Below are 20,417 nucleotides of genomic sequence, written 5' to 3' on the forward strand. Positions count from 1 at the left end.
ATGGATTCTTGCCCTCCAATCAGATCTATTCGAGGTCATACTTGGTACAAGACCTAAACTATGCATGTCTTTCCCCACTACTTCTCCTATGGTCATTTTAGGCCTGCCCCTTGTCTTTTAGTTCCTTCAATCTAAATCAAATCACTCTTCCTTACTGGTGCATCCCCAAGCCTCTGTTGAACATGGTCATACCACCTCAAACAACTTTATTGGAGCTTACCATGAATCGGGGCAACTCTCAAATCAGCTCTAATATGAGCATTCCCCACTTTATCCTTCCTAGTTTTGCTGCGCATCTATCTCAACATCCCCATCTCTGCTACACATAAATTATCCGTATGACACTTAACTGACTAGCATTTCGCATTATACATCACAGCAAGTCAAACGACTGTCCAATAGAACCTCCCTTTAATCTTTAAGAGAATATGTTAGTCACACAACACTCCAAACACCTCCCCACTTCATCTATTCCATTTGAATTCTCTATGAAACATCATCCTCTATGTCACCTTCTTTATTTATGGTTGACCCCAGATGCCTAAAATGATCACTTTGGGTATCTCTCCCTTGTCAATCTTCACCACTTCCTTATCCATTGTAATATGACTAAAGTTACACATCATATACTCCATCTTGGTTTTACTTATCTTATAACTTCTTGATTCCGAGGTTGATCTCCAAAACTACAACTTAGCGTTAATCCATGTTTTTGTCTCATCCACCAAAACAATATTATCAAAAAGAGCATACACCACGAAACCTCGTCTTCAATGTTCCTAGTTAAATCATCCATGATAAGAGCAAACAAATAAGGGCTTAAACTTGATCCTTGGTGTAGCCCAATTGTAATTAGGAGTTCACTTCCTTGCCCTCCCATGGTTCTCACACTAGTCACCAGGTCCTCATACATATCTTTAATTATATCTACATATTTACTCGATACTCTTCTCTTCTCTTCTCTAGTATATGCTAGATTAACTCTCTAAGGATTTTTTTATGGTTTTTTTAGGAAAATAAAGACCATATGGAGATCCTTCTTGCAAGTTCTAAATCTTTTTATGAGCCTCCAGAGTAAGTAAATAGCTTCTCTAATCCTAAATGTATTAACTCAAATTTCATAAGCGTTTATGCCAAAGCATAACACTCAATCATATTGTCATCGGGACTACAATAATTATTCCCACAAACATATGATAGTGCCATACTAAAAAAGGATGATAGAAGATTGAGAAGATAAAGCCCTTTGTCCTTACACACACTACAATTGTCCTCTTCATCATCAAAACAAGAAAATAGTAGGCCAGAAGATGGCAGTACAATTCAAGGATTTAGTACTATCACTGATTAAAAGAAGATTAATAAAGTTAGGGATATGAAGAACTAAATCAAGAGGCAATGAAGACGTAACTTGCACACTAGCGTTGCAAGAAATAGAGAAAAGGGTGGTACCATCGACAATCCTAACTTTATCTCTACCGGTGCAAATAACGTAGGAATCAAAACAATGAGATATACCAGGCATATGATCTGTTGCACCTGAATCAATGATCCAGGGAGTGGAGGCAGTAGATGTAGAAGCATGTAAGGAAAAAGCTAGGGTACCTCATTAAGCAAATGAAGAGATAGCAACAGTGGAAGTACAGCCCAACTTTGTCATCACCTATCAAAGTGTCTCAATTTTTTTCTCTGGTAAAAGGGCTACCATTAGTGTGTGGCTCAGAGGGAGAACAATTTCCTGAAGGGTCATTAATAGAAAAATCATATTAGCACTAGTACCTCCAATCCTGCGATCCTGCCATCTCAAGAACTGCCAACCATCTGTCTAGATGGATGACCATGAAGTTCCCAACATGTTTCTTTGGTATGTCTAGTCCATAATGCTCATGTTTTAATTTATCCTTGTCGTCCTACTGATCAGCTCCAAGTCCTTTTCCTCCAAAACGACCACCTATTTAAGAGGCAGACGCTAATGCATACTTCTCAAGGAAGGGAGTCATCTCCATAGCATGTCTCCTTGTCTCTTCACAATGCAGATATCCACACACTTCATTTGATGACAGCAAAGGGACTACACAAAATCTGAACTTGAACTGGTTCATATTCTAGCTTCAAACCTCCACGGATTAAAAAAATATGCTCCATATGCTCCTTTGAAAAAATCCTAGACTTTCCTTCATCCTCAGAATTGGATAACTGGAGATCTCCATAATGATCATATATTCTTCCCATAGGCCAATCAATGAGTTCTAGTACTTATGGTACTCAGAATGGACCAGCGGCCTGTTTCATGGCAATAATCTTTTCGAGGAGGAGATAAACCTTGGCTGAATCAGTATCACCCACTCAATCATGTCTTGGAAAGCAGTCCCATATTTCCTTTGTCGTTGATTTACGAATCAACCTCTTACCAATTTCTGGTTTAATAGAAAATATCAGCCACGTCAACATTGTGGAGCTTTACGTGTACCATTTCTGATATATTGGATCACCAGGACTAGGAGCTATAATGTCTCTAGTACGTATCCTAAGTTCCCATGAATCGAGGATAATTTCACAGAATGTGCCCAATCTATATAGTTATTGTCCAACTTAACAATAGATATCTAAGCATTTGTATTGGCCAGAGTAACAAAGCTGGGGCCTGGGGTTACTAACTACTAGTACCACCACATCTGATATTTTCAGAAACAACTAGGGAAGGGATGGGGAGACCACATTCAACCCAGACTTCTTCCCAACAATAGAAGAAATAATTTTAGATACTAAGGAACATTAGAATCATGAAGAAACTTAAGACTCCAAACATCATGAGGCGATGATCAGAATCAATATCCATCCCCCCCCCCCCAAAAAAAAACCAGAGCAGAAACAAGACATTCAGTCTCTAAGCTGGCAAGAAACAGCATGTAGAGTTGGGGGTTGCAGCAGCTAATAACCAAGTGTCCAAGACTGAGGTTGTATGTCCTTGAAAGAAGACCTCTAGGAAAACATAGGGAGACCTGGTATGCAACTCAGTAAGTCCCATCAGGGAGAGAAACCTGGCTTTTTCAAGACCTAGCAGCAACACTACTCATCCCAAATCCTCCATCGATTTGTCACTAGCAGCTCCTAACTCCATCTCTGGTTGTTTCTGGTGAATTTCTTGAATCCAGATTAGAATCCTTTCATGTTGTAGCAGCCTTTGGACCCCTCTGTAACCTAGGGTTCAAAGGCTTGAAAGAAGAGGGAAAGTTCCCTTGATCAACTCTCAAATCAGTAGTGCTATGATACCAAGTTTCAAAGCTAGCTCGGTATAGTCACAAGACGGAAGAAGAAAGAAGATGGGAAGAATAAGAGAGGAAGAACCAGTTATGGGAGAAAAATGAAATAAGGATTCACCTTTATCCTATCTCCACATAATTTATTAGCAATTAAAAATAAATTTCCTGCATTCCCCAGAGGACACTAATATGTATAGTTCCCATAATACCCTCATACAAACAAGTATTCCAACAGAATCCACAAGGCTCAAAAGAAGAGAATGTTTCATAACTTAAATCATCAAATTCACAGCCCTTTTGCCTCCTGATTATTGAGGGAAATAGCAGAGGATTTACAAAGGGTGATTAACCATAATGTCTCCTAATGATTGAGGGAAGTAGCAGAGGATTTACAGGATAATTTACCTTTCCTTTAGAGATAATAAATAACGATCACAACATTCCTGATGCACAGCGTGCCCACATGAAGAAATATGAATTCCGTCACAATCCGTGGGACCAAATCCATCAAATGGTGCAAACCAAATACCGGACTTTGAAGATGCATTTTCACTATGTGAAAGAGAGATCTTGGAACCCAAAGGGTGTTCTAAAGTCTCTCTTGAAAGAGATGCTATATATTTTCCGAGCAAAGCAGATTCAGCATTGCTGCTTCCTGTTGACTGTTCATCAACATACGAAGCAGGAGATTTTTGGTTGTCATCCAGAACACTTGTATGTAACATGCTATCACGCAAATCTCTCTGAATAGACTGGTAGATTCCTTCTTCCACCATCTCTAAGGAAGATGTATTGAGATTTGTATCAGTTGATGTACTCGGCAGATGAATATCCCTCACAGCAGGAGGTTGGGCCTCCAGAAAGTCCAGAATAGCGGCAACTTCACCAGGTAGCCCATCATGCCCCAACTCATTAACTGCATTCTGAACCAATCACAATAAGTGAGAAGATGAAATCATTTCCAAACTGGATGAGACAATGCTTCTGCATTGCAGATCAGTTACCTGGTTTGTTGTGATCGAAGGACATTCCTTGCCCAACTGATTAACTTGTTCCCATGATGGGGGGCCTCTCTCAACAAAACTCACAAGTTGAGATTTCTTGACACAATGACAGTGTAAAGAGATTAGATAGATATACCATTGGTTTGGCAAATACAAAAATAGTATTATGCAATTATAACAATTCAAAGATGAACTTTCTTTGAATATGGCAGCATGGGAAAACAAAATTGCACCAACAAGCATCTTACCTGGAGAAGAATCAAGAAAGAAACAGGACTCTTAGAATCTGGATCGCGACAAAGACAACAAATAACTGGGGCTGGATCTACAACATGATTATCATCCGGGACAAATACTTGTTTAGATTTTGAATCATCCAACAAATCAGTTGCTGTGGAGTTGAGGTTTGCCATAAATTTTGACTGCTCAGTTCTCATTTTTTCCTGCATGCCAAACTAAGGTGAGCCAAAGTACAACAAATAAACTTAAGCACTCAGACGACCTTATGATTTACGAAATTGAAACAAAAAGAGAAAGACCAATGGGTCCACATTCAGCATATGAATCATCATGGTGTTGAATATAATGATTATTTGTTAACATCCACAAAGTTCTCGATGGCAAAGCTTGACATCTACCTTGCTCCTGAATCAAGATTGACATTTAAAACCATATCCTCAGGATTGCATGCCTTCATTCAAGTTTGACATAACTATTTCATGTGAGCATTTGCAAGCACTGCCTTCATCATAAACTAACCAAAAGTGCAAATGGAATTTCAATGTACTGAACTCATAATTCTAAAAGAAAATCATTTGCAGAAAAACACCACTTTCTTCTCTGCAAGAAAAACATTTTTAGAACATTAACTGAAAAGCATACAGAAAAATCAATATTCATTTCTCACCAATATGGCAGCCTGTCGCTCTCGAGCTTTTGCCTTGCGCTCCTCGGCCTCAGAAGCTGATCCCGAGATACGAGAATCAGTAACCAGAATGGACTTTGTCAAATGACACACCACTTCAGGTGCAATTCTTTGCAACTCAGTCATACAGCCAGAATCAAGCTCGGCTAACCTCTTTAATAAACCTTCAATCAAAGAAGAGAGGTTGCAATTGCCTGCTTCAACAAAGCTGTTGAGACTTTCTTTATGATGCATCCTCATCAATGAAACAAGCAGTGACAGCATACTTTGATGACTCCATGCATGCATTCCTGCAGTGGCTCCAACATCTATCTCCTCACCAGCAAAAGCTAGCACCGGCATCAAATCTTCCTCAAGGAATGAAGTACTCATGCTTGAGTTGTCACTAGATTGTCTCTGCAAGTAGCATATGTCTAATGCCAGTGAAAGTAAGTGCAAAACTGTAAGAATTGCTCCATCAGGAGCACGTGATGCAGAAGTTTTCTCAGTGAAAACAGCATAGAATAGAACTGCACGGACAATTTGTAGGACTGGCTTGGAAGTTGCGATTCTAGCAATTCCTTGTAGAGGATAAAAAATCTTTGTCCACCGAGGCAACTGATTAGTCAAAGCGGAAACATTACAGAACCGCATGTATCTTTCTTCAGCAATTTGCAACTCCCTTGAGTTCCACCGAGGGTGATACAAATCCAATTCTTTCCAATATGTCTTCCGCAGTGAATACTTCCCCTGAAATGAAGAAATATCAGGATGTCTGCTCTGACTCATACCAGTCGATGGACTCTACATATATTTACAACAACAGCCAAACCTGCTTCATGCCGGATGGATTTGAGTACACTGCAATAACATCCAAAATCTTCTGAATCTGATCACTCTTAGAAAGATCAGGAGGGAGAGATTTCACTAGCTGACTATGAGTAGCATCTCCAATAGCAAGTTTATAAACCAACTCTCTTTGCAAGGTCTCAGCTATGGACAACCCACAAAAGCGTCGTTCTTTGACTATCTGTATAATAAGGGTAAGCATTTCCTGCACCAAAACTGGTTCATACCTGAAACACAATGTTCATTTTCATAGCATTCATTTTCCTCAATAGGATCCTCCAAATGAAATAATATTCCATAATTTCTTCAATACTAGTTCATACAGTAACTCCAAAGTTAATCTGAATTGAAACAACATTAAGACAGTGAGGTACAAAACAAGGATCAAACTACTCAGACCAAAGTCAGCGGAAAAACGATATTTCCCAATTCATTGCAACAACAAAAAACCTCAAAACATCAAAAGTATAAAGATTAAAAAAGGATCACTAGTTCAAAAGAAAGTAATTTAACACTTTACATTAGCTTTTGCATACTTGTTCAGGGGGAAAAAGTGGTCACATGAATAGGGCACAAGAGAAGCTTACTAATTTAAGTCTTGTATTCCTGTTTCTTCTTTTCTTAAAAAAAAATTGTTCTGGAGGGAAATAGTAATATAGTTACCTAGCCACTGGACAAATGTAAATTATAATCTATCAAAATTCAAAAATGATAAATTTGCCACGAGAAGGCAGTGACCAAGGCACCAGACATTGTGCAATATTCACATGTCAGTCATATCACCACGGTCCATGGCTGTAATGGCGCGAAGACAACGTGAGGGAGTGGTCAGGCACCAAGACTATGCATGTCTTTTATCACCATTTCTTCTATGGTCATTTCAGGTCTATCCCTGGCTCTTTTAGTTCCTTCAATCTAAATCAAATCACTCCTCCTTGTATGAGCATCCAAAGGCCTCTGTTGAACATGGCCAAGCCACCTTAAACGACTTTATCGTAGCTTATCATGTATTAGTGCTACTCCCAAATCATCTCTAATATGATTATTCCTAGTTTCCTACGTTATCCTTCCTAGTTTTGCCACACATCCATCTCAGCAACTTCACCTCCACTACACTGAGTTTATCTAAATCATGCTTCTTAATTGCCCAACATTCCGCACCATACATCACAGCCAGTCGTAAGACTGTCCTATAAAATTTTCCTTTGTTTTAAAGGAATACATCGATCCCACAGCACTCCAGGCGCACCTCTCCACTTCACCCATCCTATCTTAATTTTCTGTGAAAAACCATCCTCTATATCACCTTCTTTATTTATGATTGAGCCCAAATACCTAAAATAATCACTTCGTGGAATCTTCCTCTCATCAATTTTCATCACTTCATTATTTGTTAAGGTGTAACTAAAATTAGACACCATATACTCATCTTCATTTTATATATCTTCAAACCTTTTTTTTAAAGAAATCATATATTTACATATCGTATCAATACCTACATATGTATCGGCTGATATGGTATGATATGTACCGATACTTTAAACCTTGGATCTCATTATCAGCAAGTTGGCAGAGTTCATCCAGACAACAACTGTGTCAAAATCAAACTTGAATAACCAGGACCAGATTAAAAGAAGAAGAATAACAGCAAAGAGGAGGAGAAGAGAAGAGAAAAGTTTGCTCACGTATGGAAGAAGAGAACAAGCCCACGGTTTTGGCTGGCACTCAAATTGTGGGGTAATAGTTTATTTATAATAATCTCGACTCATAAGATTCAATACAGATTACAAATCAAAACAAAGAACAACTCAAGATAATGCTACTTAACAGCTTAAGCGTCACCACGTATGCTAACATCACTAAGACTCATCAACACATATCTAAACACTACCATAAATTTATAAACGTCACCATGAGTCCATGACTACTAAAACATCACCATAACTTAAACACCCACCCCCAAGCTGAAGCATATATATCTTCTAGGCTCCAGCCTGGAACAACAAGAACAAACTCAATCAACGGAAGCAAACTTGAACATATATAATAACAGTTGTAGAAGCCAGTAGCCCCAGAAAAAACTTCCTTCCAGTTGCAGCAGCAACAAAACATATCTGCCACCAGCAACAGAAACAGCAACAGCAACAGAGAATTCTTAATGAAGAAGAAATCTAGATAACTAATATAGCGGTAGAAAATATCACAAGCCTGACAATAGCAGCAAACAGCAAAATTCCAAAAAAATAGCAGCACGGAAAATGAATAAATCATCGTCATGAGCCAGAAATCTAGATGATCTTCAGACAAACAATAGGAAGTAATCTTCAACAGGAAGAAAGCTTCCATTAGGATAAATCCACAGTAACAAATCTTCAATAAGAAGATTCAATAAGAAAACAATAACAAAGCTTTAATAAGAAAGCAAACAAATAATCTGCAATAGCCTCCCCAACCCCCTCCCCCCAATGATGTTCCTGGTTGGCTAGTTGGTAATGTCTATCCCCCCGCCGTTTGAGTTTTCCCTTCTGTTTCCTCCCCCCCCCCCCCGATCCCCCCTTGTATATTCTTCTCCTGCTTGGTAATGAATTTATTTATTCATCCAAAAAACAAATTTATCTGCAATAGGGAGACAGGAAAATAATCTCAAATAAGGAGACAGACAAACAATCTCCAGCAAGGAGAGAGAAATAATTTCAAGTAAGACAAATAATCTTCACACGGAAGACTCAAATAATCTTCACTAAGAAAACAGAAGGCAAGATAAATAATCTTAACAAGAAGACAAAGAGAAAATGCAATAGGGAGAAATCTCCATCCTATCTTAATTCATAACATTACACTATTCTCCCCCTCACATGTAGCATTACACATGGACAAACAATTGAAAGGACGATATTCCCAATATCACAGCAACGACCAACAATCACAGAACAACCAACTATCGCAGCATCCAGCAGCCATCATCAACACAATTAAAGGAGGAAATCTTCAACTCACAGGACACGGAAAGGAGCAAGCATACAGATCACAATTAGCATAACGAAAGTCCCAATCGCAAGGCACAGGTCTACAACCACAGGGAAAAAGTAATCTCAGATCACAATCAGCAACCACAAAGCCAAAGATAGAGCAGAAATGAAATAAAATTTCGTATATCAAGATTCACAGCTCTGACAAGTGAAAACTGATCGAGTGCTCCATAACCATCCGCAGGGCAGAAATCAAATAAAATCTCAGCAACTATACCCAGCAACAGGACAAAAGTCCAAGCAAACATGAAAAACAGATTTAAGCATAGAATCAACAAGGCAGAAACAATAACCAGATCACAGAAAAGCCCAATAGTCCATCAGCCATAGCCATTGCAAAGAATCCAATTATACCAGTAATTATGCTAATAACTCAGAATATATACTCTCCAACACCTTCAAGAGGCACAAGCAGAGGTCCCAGAACAATGCAGCAGTCACCAGCAAGGCAGCAACATATCAAGCAGAACAGAAGGCCAAAAAATATATCGCAGGGCAGGAATTTCCAGAATAGAAGAGAACTCCTGTAACAGAGATCAAGAGCTTTGATTTATTCCCAATTTAGGTCGAAGGTAGGCCTTAGAAGAATGAACAAATACCCAAAATCTGAGAAAAATCCAACAGTGGGATCATGAGTGATGATCAGAAAATAGTAGCTGAAGATCCTATTTTTTAGGAATCATCAGATATCCAGGTTAGGGACTCAGATCAGGCTGCAAACGTAGTCAAAGGTGTGAACCAAAGAACTGTAACCTTGAAAAAATCTGAGTCATCCAACAGTTGGATGTTGTGAAACAGTAATGTCCAGATCTGTGACATTTTCGTAAAACAGGGTAGCCAGCTGGTAGATGGAAGGGAATTAAAACATCATCTGCAGGAAGTATCTCATTCAGCAAGCAGATCCAGCAAGAAGAAAAAGGATCCGCAGTAGAAAAACATCATATGCAAGACAAGAATAACAAACGCAGGGGGAGTGTGTTCTTCAAGAAAAGTTTCTGCAGGGTGCAGTCACTGCAACAGCACCATCCGCAGGATATGAAAGTGGATTTAATCACTTGATAAATAATGAACAACAATCTTCTTGGCAGAATAGATACAAGCAACCTTCATCAACAAGAAAACCCTACTTTTTTTTTATTTAACAAACTAGGGTTTTTCCTTCTTTTTTATTTCTTTTTCTTCTTCATTGCTCTAATACCATGTGACAAAATCAAACTTGAATAACCAGGATCAGATTAGAAGAAGAAGAAAAGAAGGAGAAGAAGCTTGCTCACGTATGGAAGAAAAGAACAAGCCCACGGTTTTGGCTGGCTCTCAAACCATGGGGTAATAGTATATTAATAATAATCTTGACTCATGAGTCATTACCATAGTTCTAAATCTCGGAAATTTTGACCTCCATGGTTTCAAGTCTTTCGACCCACATTTCAGCAAATTCCGGAAATTTCGACCAAAATTTCTAGCAATAGCCTAGAAAAAATCCCTGGTTTCAACCAGGTTTCGGAATTTAGAACCAAGGTCATTACAGATTATAAAATAGAAACAAAGAACCCCTCAAGATAATGCTACTTAACAGCTTAAACATCACCACATATGCTACATATCTCCAAGACTCATTAACACGTCTAAACACTATAGGAAATTACAAACGTAAACCTGACTACTAAAACATCACCATAACTCCAACAACAACAATACAGTCCAAATAGATGTAAAGCAGGTACTACATTAAAATAGATATGAACACACTTCCAGTTCCAATGCATGTCTAATTTATGCCAAATACACACATATGAATGTGACAAAAATATTCGAAGACCATAGCAAGAGGCTAGCTTAATAAGATGCATACTCATCTGGCCGTTCCAAATTCAGAGAAAGGTAGTCTGATAGTCCAAAACATTCTATAATTCTCTTAACATATAGGTCCGGCGGAGCTAATGCAGCACAGCACTGCATCAGAAATAGATCAAGCTCTAGACATTGTTCTGACCTGCGCAAAGAACCAACAAAATAGAAATACATCTAATCAATTCCATCCATAGTACTAGTTTATGGAAGAAATGCATCACAGAAAGCATTACTCACCAACGAACTGAACGATACAACTCACAACTTAATATAGCCGCATCCCCATTTTTCCGCCACATGCCAGCATGGACCTGAGCACAAAATACCCTTATCCCTAGAGGATGCTCCATTATGAAGGCAGAAAATCCATTAGGGTGGCAACCAGCAAGAACCTGCCTAAAAAAATCATAATGTGGTCTAGATGGTAGAGTAGTAGAACTAGAGTCATTTATCTCTGTAGCTACAGATTCACAATAACTTCTTAATGCTTTTTGTAACAGTACTGAGAGGAACCGATGTAAAGGAATATGAACTGATACATCCTGTGAACTAACATCATAAATTATATGAGGCCAATCTGACAAACTCAATACACGTAACGCTTCCATTTCTGCAACACAGTCTGATTCTAGAATATTTTCATCAGAACCTACAGTGCTGCTAGCACATTCAAGATCCATTTCACTAGGATCTGTTGCGCTACTGTCCTTTACTAGCATGTGATCCTCCAAATCAATGTTCATTCCAACATCACCAAAGGAAGATGATGAACCATGCCCTCCATGAAGTTCACTGGAGGTGGTTAGCCTACTCCTAGCTGAGGTAGCACGGTACTCTGACGTAATTTTACCCTTTCTAATCTTTGACAATGTTTTCTTCAATAATGAGAAACTACTACCAATGCCACTACTAGTATCTGGAGATAAAAAATTCAAGGGAGCTCTAGATGTAACATTCAGTGCCAACCAATTATCAATGGCCCTCAGGCACTCAAATGTTAACCAAGACACAGAAGAAGGAACAGAACAAAGTCCACCAGTATCAACCTTCACCTTCCCTTCAACATCTACAAAAGTACAATCCACATTACTTGTACTACTACTTCCCGTTGTGCTACACACAGAGCTCTCCTGTGAAACCCTTCCTACTTTCGCATGCCGCAGACCGTCAGTGTCATCAGAATTTTGTTTATCTATGACCACATGAGCATCATCTTTCATTTCTTCAGCAACATTGACAGGAAATACTCCCGCCACTAATATAGAATGAATACATCCAATATAGTGCCCCAATGCAAAAGGCAAATGCATATTTTCATTCTCTTCTTCTATAAGAAGGCCTGTTACCCTCTTCAGGGGGTTCATCCCTTGCATAAACGCCCAAAGCCCCATCCATGTTCTTGCAATATCTGGCTGCTCATGAGTTATATACTTCGGAACTTCAACATCGCTCATAACAAAGTGTGTATCTTCAATGACACGAATAGTTGTGTTGTATAAATTTGCCCATCTACTGACCTGCAGAAGGATAACAATCAGTTATTTTTCCCTCTCATATCAATAATTTAGTGTGGAAAAAAAAAAAGAGAGTAGCTTATCCCAACCTACGAATTCAGAGACTTCCTCATGTAACATCAGAGTATAGTTTCCTCTCCAAGTTCATAAGTAATTCAGGTGGCTGAAAATAATTGGTTTTTTAACCACTTTTCATGGTAATTGTCAACTCATGGAACAGTGTATCTCCACGCACAGAAGCTCCATGGAGCCAACCCAAAATCATGGGATTGTTCCATAAGGCATGTTAGATGGGAATCTGGTACTCTTGTGGTTAAATTTGATAAGTCACAATTAAATATAAATTTATTCATTCATAGAATAAATCTGGTTTTTCATCATCAGAAATTGCATCCAGCAATTCTGAGGTCACACAAATGACTGTAAAATTCTAAATTTACGGGAATGCCTGCAGATGGAAATGTTCTTACCTTACCAAATCAAGGAGGGTTTAAGAAATCGGTCTACAATCACAAGTTCACAACATTTATTGATTAAGGCTGCTACTTTGTTCAGATGCTCCAAGTGTGCTGCTAAACAATGTTTATTGGTTCCCTAACGGGTGAAAGTCTAGAATTCATAGATGTTATAAGGAGAAGGATTAATATTGCATGTATTAAGAGACTAGATGGAAGGGTAAAAGGCAAAGGGGTTGGATGACTTTAAACTACGGTAGATAGGGGATCAAAGTAATAGAAATGGTGTGGGCATAGTAGTAGATAAAGATATAAAGATTAAAGAATGTCGTGGTGGATGTTAAAAGACTTGGAGATAGGATCATATCCATCAAGCTTGTGTAGGAAAAAGAAGTTGTCAATATAATAAGCGCTGACGCATCCCAAGTAGGACTGGATGAAAGTAGTAAGTTACAATTCTGTGAACTCATAGATGGTTTGGTGCAAGGTTTTAGTCAAAGAGAAAAGATTATTATAAGGGGTGATCTTAATGGACATGTTAGGAGAGATTGTAGAAGCTACGAAGGGGTAGATGGAGGTAATGGTTTTGGAGACTGGAATGAAAGAGAGGATCTCGTTTTTAGATTTTGTTGTGGCCTATGATTTAACAGTTCTAAACACTTACTTCAGAAAGAGAGTTGAGCATTTAGTTACGACAAAAGTGAGCATCATAGTAGCCAGATATATTTCCTCCTAACTGCAAGGTCCGATAGATGGTTATGTAAGGACTATAAAGTTATACTAGGGGAGAGCCTCATCACACATCATAGATTAATGTTCGTGGATATGTGTCTCACCACACAAAATCGTAAGAAATGGGATCTTATTTGCCCTAGGATAAGGTGAGCGAAGAAGAAATGTAGGAATCTAAGGGAGACACTAATACGATGTAGAAGAAGATGGCAACGTGTATTAAGAAGGTTGCTAAAGATGTCTTAGGGGAATCGAAAGGAAAGTGTCATTTCCCTAGGGAGACTTGGTGGCGGGATGACAAGGTCCAAGCAGCCATTAAGACTAAGAAAGCTAGCTTTAAGACATGGCAAAGGACCAAGGATATAAAGGATGAAAAAAAAAAGGTATAAATTTGCTAGAAACAAAGCTAGGAAGATTGTGGGGAAAACAAGGGCAAAGAAATATGACGACCTCTATAACAACCTGAATACGAAGGAAGGGGAAAATGCTATATATAAGATAGCTAAAATGAGGGAAGGGAAGAATACAGATTTCCCTATAGTCCACCGCTTCCTCAAACACGGATAGGCGAGACTGAAAAGCTCGAGATTGACTAATTGAATCACTTTGTTGGATCAGTAGTGTAACCAAGGGCATCGGATTGCATTCTCAGCTTCCATCCCGCCTTCTCCTATGGTACTACCTTAGCTACGCTACTAGTGGCGGTACCTCCGCCTATGCTTCCCTTTATATGTTGTTGCTACAAATGTTAGATGTATTAAAAGTGAAAATTGTAGAATACTAATAAAGCATGAAAACATTAAGGAGCGTTGGAAAGCATATTTCTACAGCCTTAGTAGTGCCCCAGAAAATTACAGTACCCTTATTTTTGCTTAAGACTGCACTACCCGTCAGGACAACATTTGGCGTAAATATATACGTACTATTTAAAGAAGCCTTAAGAAAGATGAAAGTAGGCAAAGCACCTGGCCTAGATGGGGTTCCAATAGAAGTGTGGAAGAGCTTAAGAATATGTGGTTTTCTTGGTTATCCAAACTGTTTCACAAGATTTTGAGCATAAGGAAAATGTCGGATGAATGGAGGAGAAGCATTGTGGTTTCGATTTACAAAAATAACGGTGATATTTGAAGTTGTAATAATCATAGAGGCATAAAACTTTTAGCCACGCTATGGAATTGTGAGAGAGGGTTATTAAAACCTACCTGAGACAAGAATCTACTATTTTGGAGAACCAATTTGGTTTTATGCATTGTAGATCCAAGATTGGAGCTATCTATTTACTAAGGCTCAAGGAAAGATTTAGAGTTTGTAAGAATGATCTCCACATGGTCTTTATTGACCTAGAAAAAGCATATGACAGTCCCTAGAGAATTAATCTAGCATGTACTAGAGAAGAGAAGCGTCTCAAGTAAAATATTTGGATATAATTATGGACATAGATGATAGCACGGTGACTAGTGTGAGGACCATAGGGGTCAAAGTAGTGAGTTCCCAATTAATGGGGTCACATCAAGGATCAGCTTTAAGCCCTTATTTGTTTGCACTTATCTTAGATGATTTAACCAGGGACATTCAAGATGAGGTTCCTTGGTGTAAGCTTTTTACCGATGTCGTTTTTAATACCTAGAGAGTTGATTTGGGAAATTCTAAAGAAGAAAAAGGAATAGAGTAAATGTGTGGACTTAATTAAAGATATGTATCATGCTGTGGTGTCTTGCATCAAAACTGTAAGGGGACAAGGTAATGAATTCCCAATAACCATTGGATTACACCAAAGTTCAGCTTTAAGCTCATATCTATCTGCACTAATTATGGATGAGTTGACTAGAGACACTCAAATTCAAATCCTTGTTGTATGCTTTTTGTAAATGATATTGATTTTTGTGGATGAAACAAAGGAGGGGATAAATGCAAAATTGGATTTATGTAGAGCAATCAAAAGGCTTTAAGATAAGTAGAACAAAAACAGAATATATGATGTGTAACTTTAGGGTGCAAATTGATTGATGATACGGAGTTACTATAATGAGATAACTTTAGATACCTAAGTTAAATCATGAATAAAGGAGAAAAGAGAAATAGGGGATGATATTATACAACAGATTAGAATAGGGTGGATGAAATGGAGGGTGCATCCTGAGTGTTGTGTAATCGACATATACCTTTAAATCTCAAAGGGGAATTTTATATAACAAATTAACACTTATACGACCAACATTGATGTATAGGGCTGAATGTTGGGAAGTAAAGAAAAAACATTTAAAACGCTTAAACAAACTTCATGCGGTTGAAATGAGAATGTTGTGGTGGATGAGTGGTAAAAATAGAAAAGATAAAATAAAGAACGAACAAATTAGAGCAAACCTAGGTGTTGCCCCTATTCATGATACTTGTGAGAAAAAGTGGCATGGGCATGTGTAACAGATACCCTTGAGACAAGGCTGAGTTGAGTTGCATAACTGCACTGCAGTAGCGGGAGCTTCATGCACTGGGTTGCTCTTTATTCATCATATATCAATATTTTAGGTCCTAAAAAGGAGCAAATTTACTTTAGTTTTCAAATTTTAATGGTAGTACCATAATACCTTTTATATTGAAATAAAGTCATCATGGTTTCAATTTATTCATTTGGTAAGTTGTAAAAGATTTTTAAGTAGTTAAAAGTTTCTATTTCTTGCAATTTTAGTCCTAGTTAAAGAGAAGTACCCCCATACATTGGCAGCAGTTGACCCGAAATAAGATGGTGGTGTGTGTGTGTGATCTCTCAGAGTCTCTTATTTCATATATTTATAATATTTCCTCTCCCTAAACCCTACTCAACCTTGCCACTTTTTCTACCATCTATTCCTTGCAACTCAGCCTGGATATTGGAAACCCTGGGCTGTTCTAAATCAGCAACAGAACACATCACGTTAACACTCAAGGAGATATGCACCTTAACTCCAACAGTATAACGTTACAGGAGCAAGCATTAAGAGCTTTCTATATTGATTTAATTACATTATCATAACTTGCAACCTTTAAGGTTCCACCATGATATTACTTCAAAAGGATGGTGAACCGACGTAAGAAACAGACATATTTCTCAGTCCCCAACTTGAAGAGTTCAAAAATCCAAAACAACATTACTGTTTCCTATATCACAAGATGAAGGCGTAGAATTCAGATGGGATGTATTCAAATAAGCTGATGCATGTGAAAATGTGTGGGGTTTTCTACATAAGTAATGGCTGAGACCAAGATACATGCTAACTTTTGTCTGGACATGTTTGGCACATGATCATGATATGCGAACGTCTGCGTCTCACACAGCCAAATTTCAGCAACTGGAGTTTCCTTGTGGCAAAAACAAAAGAGTTCATGGCTAAGCAGCATGAGAAGAAAAAAAGGAAATGCTAATTCTGTACCTGTAAACTGCCACCTTCTCCGGCACAAGAAAGAAATATGTCTCCCAAGCATTCCAACAGTACACCCAATAGATTCATTTCTTTCACAAGGCGTGGTGTTAGAGTTGCTACTGTAAAAATTTGGACAGAGAACATACTCAACAGAGGATAATTCTCAATGATGGAATCACTACACTCTTTCATGGCTTCTTTTATGACAACTGGATAATAATTTACATATACTTTGGCAAACTCATACTTGAAAATAGGATCACCAAGCAATTTCAAGAGCAATTCATGGAGCTTCCTGACAACCATTTTACCCAAGAACCTCTCAGCCCTCACCAGAATGTCCAGTAAACCAATCAATAAGAATACCACTCTTGAGATAAAACTGAGGAGGCTTTCACTATGCTTGCAAAATTCAAGAAGCATTGAAACAACCGCTAATGTCAACTCATTTGCAACCTTTCCATGTCCACTGACATGATCACCCTCTCTACGATTGCCCCGACTACAAGTTTCTGCAAAGATTAACTTATCTTTCCAGTAAATGAAGAGGACATTAAGAACAGGCCCCACAGATTTCGCAATCTTCTCTGGCAGAGTTTGGATCTGCTCTGTGCCTTTATGCTTTGAACAGAAGCCCTCACGCTTCCATGCAGTCACATCACCACAATCACAGCACCCACCACCTGTATACATAATAGAATAATCATGGTCCTTGTGATTCCCATTCTGGAAGCAGGGAACGCATATTGCACATGTTGGGTCGTTCTCACAGGTTCGGCAACGATATGCTATGTCATTATGTCTCCAAACAGCCCCACACACTCCACGCTGGCCAGAACTTGCGTTTGATAGATTCTTCAGGGAAACATGTGGTTCACCCTCAAACATTAACCACTGTAGCCATAGAAGGCTTTCACAAAATAGATTTTTTAAACTTGAGCCTTGTGAGACTCCTCCAGACTCTGCTTTATAGAGGACCTCTTTATCTGTAGGTAAGATTGCAGATACAACCTCAGGCAATTGCGACTTGTTCTCCTTCACAAAAGCAACTAACCCTGGCTGGAGTTGACCAAGTATCTCAGCAGGAACTCGGCATAGAATAAGTCTCTGGTATTACATTTCCGAAATAGGCAAAATGTGAAACTCTCACTCAAAAATAAATAAATCCAATGAAGATGCACTTTACTCACTTAAGTTTCTCTATACAGAATAAAATCAAACCATAACTTACGCTTGTCTTTTCTTTTTTCAGTGAAAATAACGTAAAATCGTTTTTTTAAATTGAAATCCTATTTGAAAACCAAGAACTGTATCTAATGTAAATTTTAAAGCAACAATGTAAATTGAGAAACGAACACTTCAACTTAAAGCGGAAAACCATAGAAGAAAACTCAAGGTACGAAAGAAGTGAGAAACTACAACTCAATAATCAAAATTTTGCCATGGCAATGTTTTGTAAGGATTAACGGCAGATGGAATCTAAAAGAAAAACGAGAGTAAACGACAATTTGTTAAGAACCATGGTTGAAATAAATGTTAAAAAACACTCTACCTTCACAATTTGATCTTGGGGCGAAAGGGGATTCCTCTCGATCGGGGAATCGACCTCCATTCCAGACACGAAAGGCAGCCAATCGGCGCAACTCCAGTATCTGGATCTTGAGTTTCCACGCCCCAGCGTTGCAGAGAATTATTAAAACCCCAAGTTGATTGTAGGGTTTCTCAGTACTGAACCCTCCATTCCATTGTGGGTTTCAGCTTATGTTCCGAACGTGGAGTGTCTTCGACTCCTACAAGAACAACGATCACCGACTCTTTCTGGTAGCATCTAGTGCGTAGAGTTTAGACGCTTCACCTTCACCCCTCCTTTCCTCCCGAAAACACAAGCAACCATCACTCATTTGACCTTCGACTCTCCGAGGTTCTTTCTAAGAATAATTTGGTCGTATTTAAATAGTTTGGGCTGCTGCTTCTAGAACCCGTTACGATTTACAGGTGAATCCAATGCATCGCACTAGTAGCAGGCGCAAATGATGTGGAAGGTCTAAACATCGATTCTTGTCACAAGATCATTCTCTATTACTGTGCCGTGTGCCATGTGCCATGTGCCGTGTGCGGTGTGCCATGTGCGTGAGTAAAAAAACCTCAAAACGTCAGTGCAGTTGACTTGGCTGAGACACGGTACTCTTGCTTAGGAAGCGAGGTCCTGTAATCAAATTATCACCGTTACACCTAATTTCTTGGGGTTACCACATAAGAGTTTCCATCTCAGACTAACCTGATATTGTGTAAACGGATCAAACCGGACGTTAAACTGAAAAATGGCTCAGGTTCTGATTTTCCACTTCAAACCATGGTTTAAAGATCGAATTGAGAATAATTAAATATGGGAGAATTGAAAAATAATAAGAAAACCTTTTCAAACAAAAAATCTAACAATTACTTGACAAGCATCTCATTTTTCCGGAAACCCTCTCTTTATTTTATTTGTTGGTAAAAGCAAAAACCTTATTCAGATGAACCAAGCTGATTTCACCTTTTATTTGTGATGACAAAAGGCTAGAACTAGGTTGCTCAGGTCATTCTACATCGTCAAATGTTTGGTTAGTTCAACAGTAATGGTTTAATAACTGCTGAATGCATCTGTTGTAATGAATAATGACTGGTCATAAGGAAAAAAGAAGGGTACCCTACACGGGCACTGTTCTTTTGCCATTATATGGTTATTCTGACCATTGCATACAAAATAAGTGTTTTGGATTAGGCACTTGTATATTCATGTATATAACATATATACAGTAATATTAGCAACTATTAGAAAGAAGGATATCATAACTCCAATTATTTAAGAAGGTCGACTTTTTAGCCAGATGACCTAGGATACCTAAGATATTTTCTAGATTGTACCTTAGAGTTTATCAGTTCCATGGTTTGGTTTGATCAATCCATAATGGAGTCATATAGAGTTAAATTTGTTGGGTTTTAGACTCCTAAACCTTACTCTAGGTCATGGTTATTTTTACATTTTATTCTTGCAACTTTGAATTAAGCCCCATTAATTTATAGGATTTTTTTTTTCACATAAGATACTTTAATGGTGAATTAAATGTGGGCCAAAATAATATTCCAAAGAATAGGCTAAAGCCTAAAAGGGGAGTAGTGGTGTCTTAGGATTTATTTAAGATAACTTAGTGATCAAAATCGGTCTTCCTTAGTAGACCCAATGAGATGAAATTTACCTCTAAACTTCGTGCTCGTTAGAAGGATTTCATGTGTGAAATTTGCTATCAAGGCTTTGAGATTCAAATTCACTATATATGGAAAGAATGAAAGAGAGGTGAAATGGAAAATTATTGATATGAAAAATGTAATTATTTCATAAGGCACCGTTTGATTAAAACTGGATTTGATTAAAAAA

General features: G+C 38.3%; 1 protein-coding gene across 1 annotated transcript in view; it reads right to left on the reverse strand.

The window, feature by feature from the left end:
- Positions 1-19,016, reverse strand: part of LOC122087108 (E3 ubiquitin-protein ligase PRT6-like) — a 38,489-nt gene extending 19,473 nt beyond the window's left edge. The window contains exons 1-9 of the mRNA XM_042656106.1: positions 18,552-19,016; positions 17,009-18,106; positions 11,138-12,417; positions 10,902-11,042; positions 6,004-6,247; positions 5,175-5,921; positions 4,516-4,710; positions 4,268-4,363; positions 3,669-4,186 (exon numbers count right to left, since the gene is read on the reverse strand). Of these exons, the coding sequence (XP_042512040.1) occupies positions 3,669-4,186; positions 4,268-4,363; positions 4,516-4,710; positions 5,175-5,921; positions 6,004-6,247; positions 10,902-11,042; positions 11,138-12,417; positions 17,009-18,106; positions 18,552-18,611 (4,379 nt within the window). The 5' untranslated portion in view covers positions 18,612-19,016. The remainder of the gene's footprint in view (positions 1-3,668; positions 4,187-4,267; positions 4,364-4,515; positions 4,711-5,174; positions 5,922-6,003; positions 6,248-10,901; positions 11,043-11,137; positions 12,418-17,008; positions 18,107-18,551) is intronic.
- Positions 19,017-20,417: the final 1,401 nt, after the last annotated feature.

The sequence above is a fragment of the Macadamia integrifolia genome, chromosome 8 (assembly GCF_013358625.1).
Source record: "Macadamia integrifolia cultivar HAES 741 chromosome 8, SCU_Mint_v3, whole genome shotgun sequence".
NCBI classification, from domain to species: Eukaryota; Viridiplantae; Streptophyta; class Magnoliopsida; order Proteales; family Proteaceae; genus Macadamia; species Macadamia integrifolia.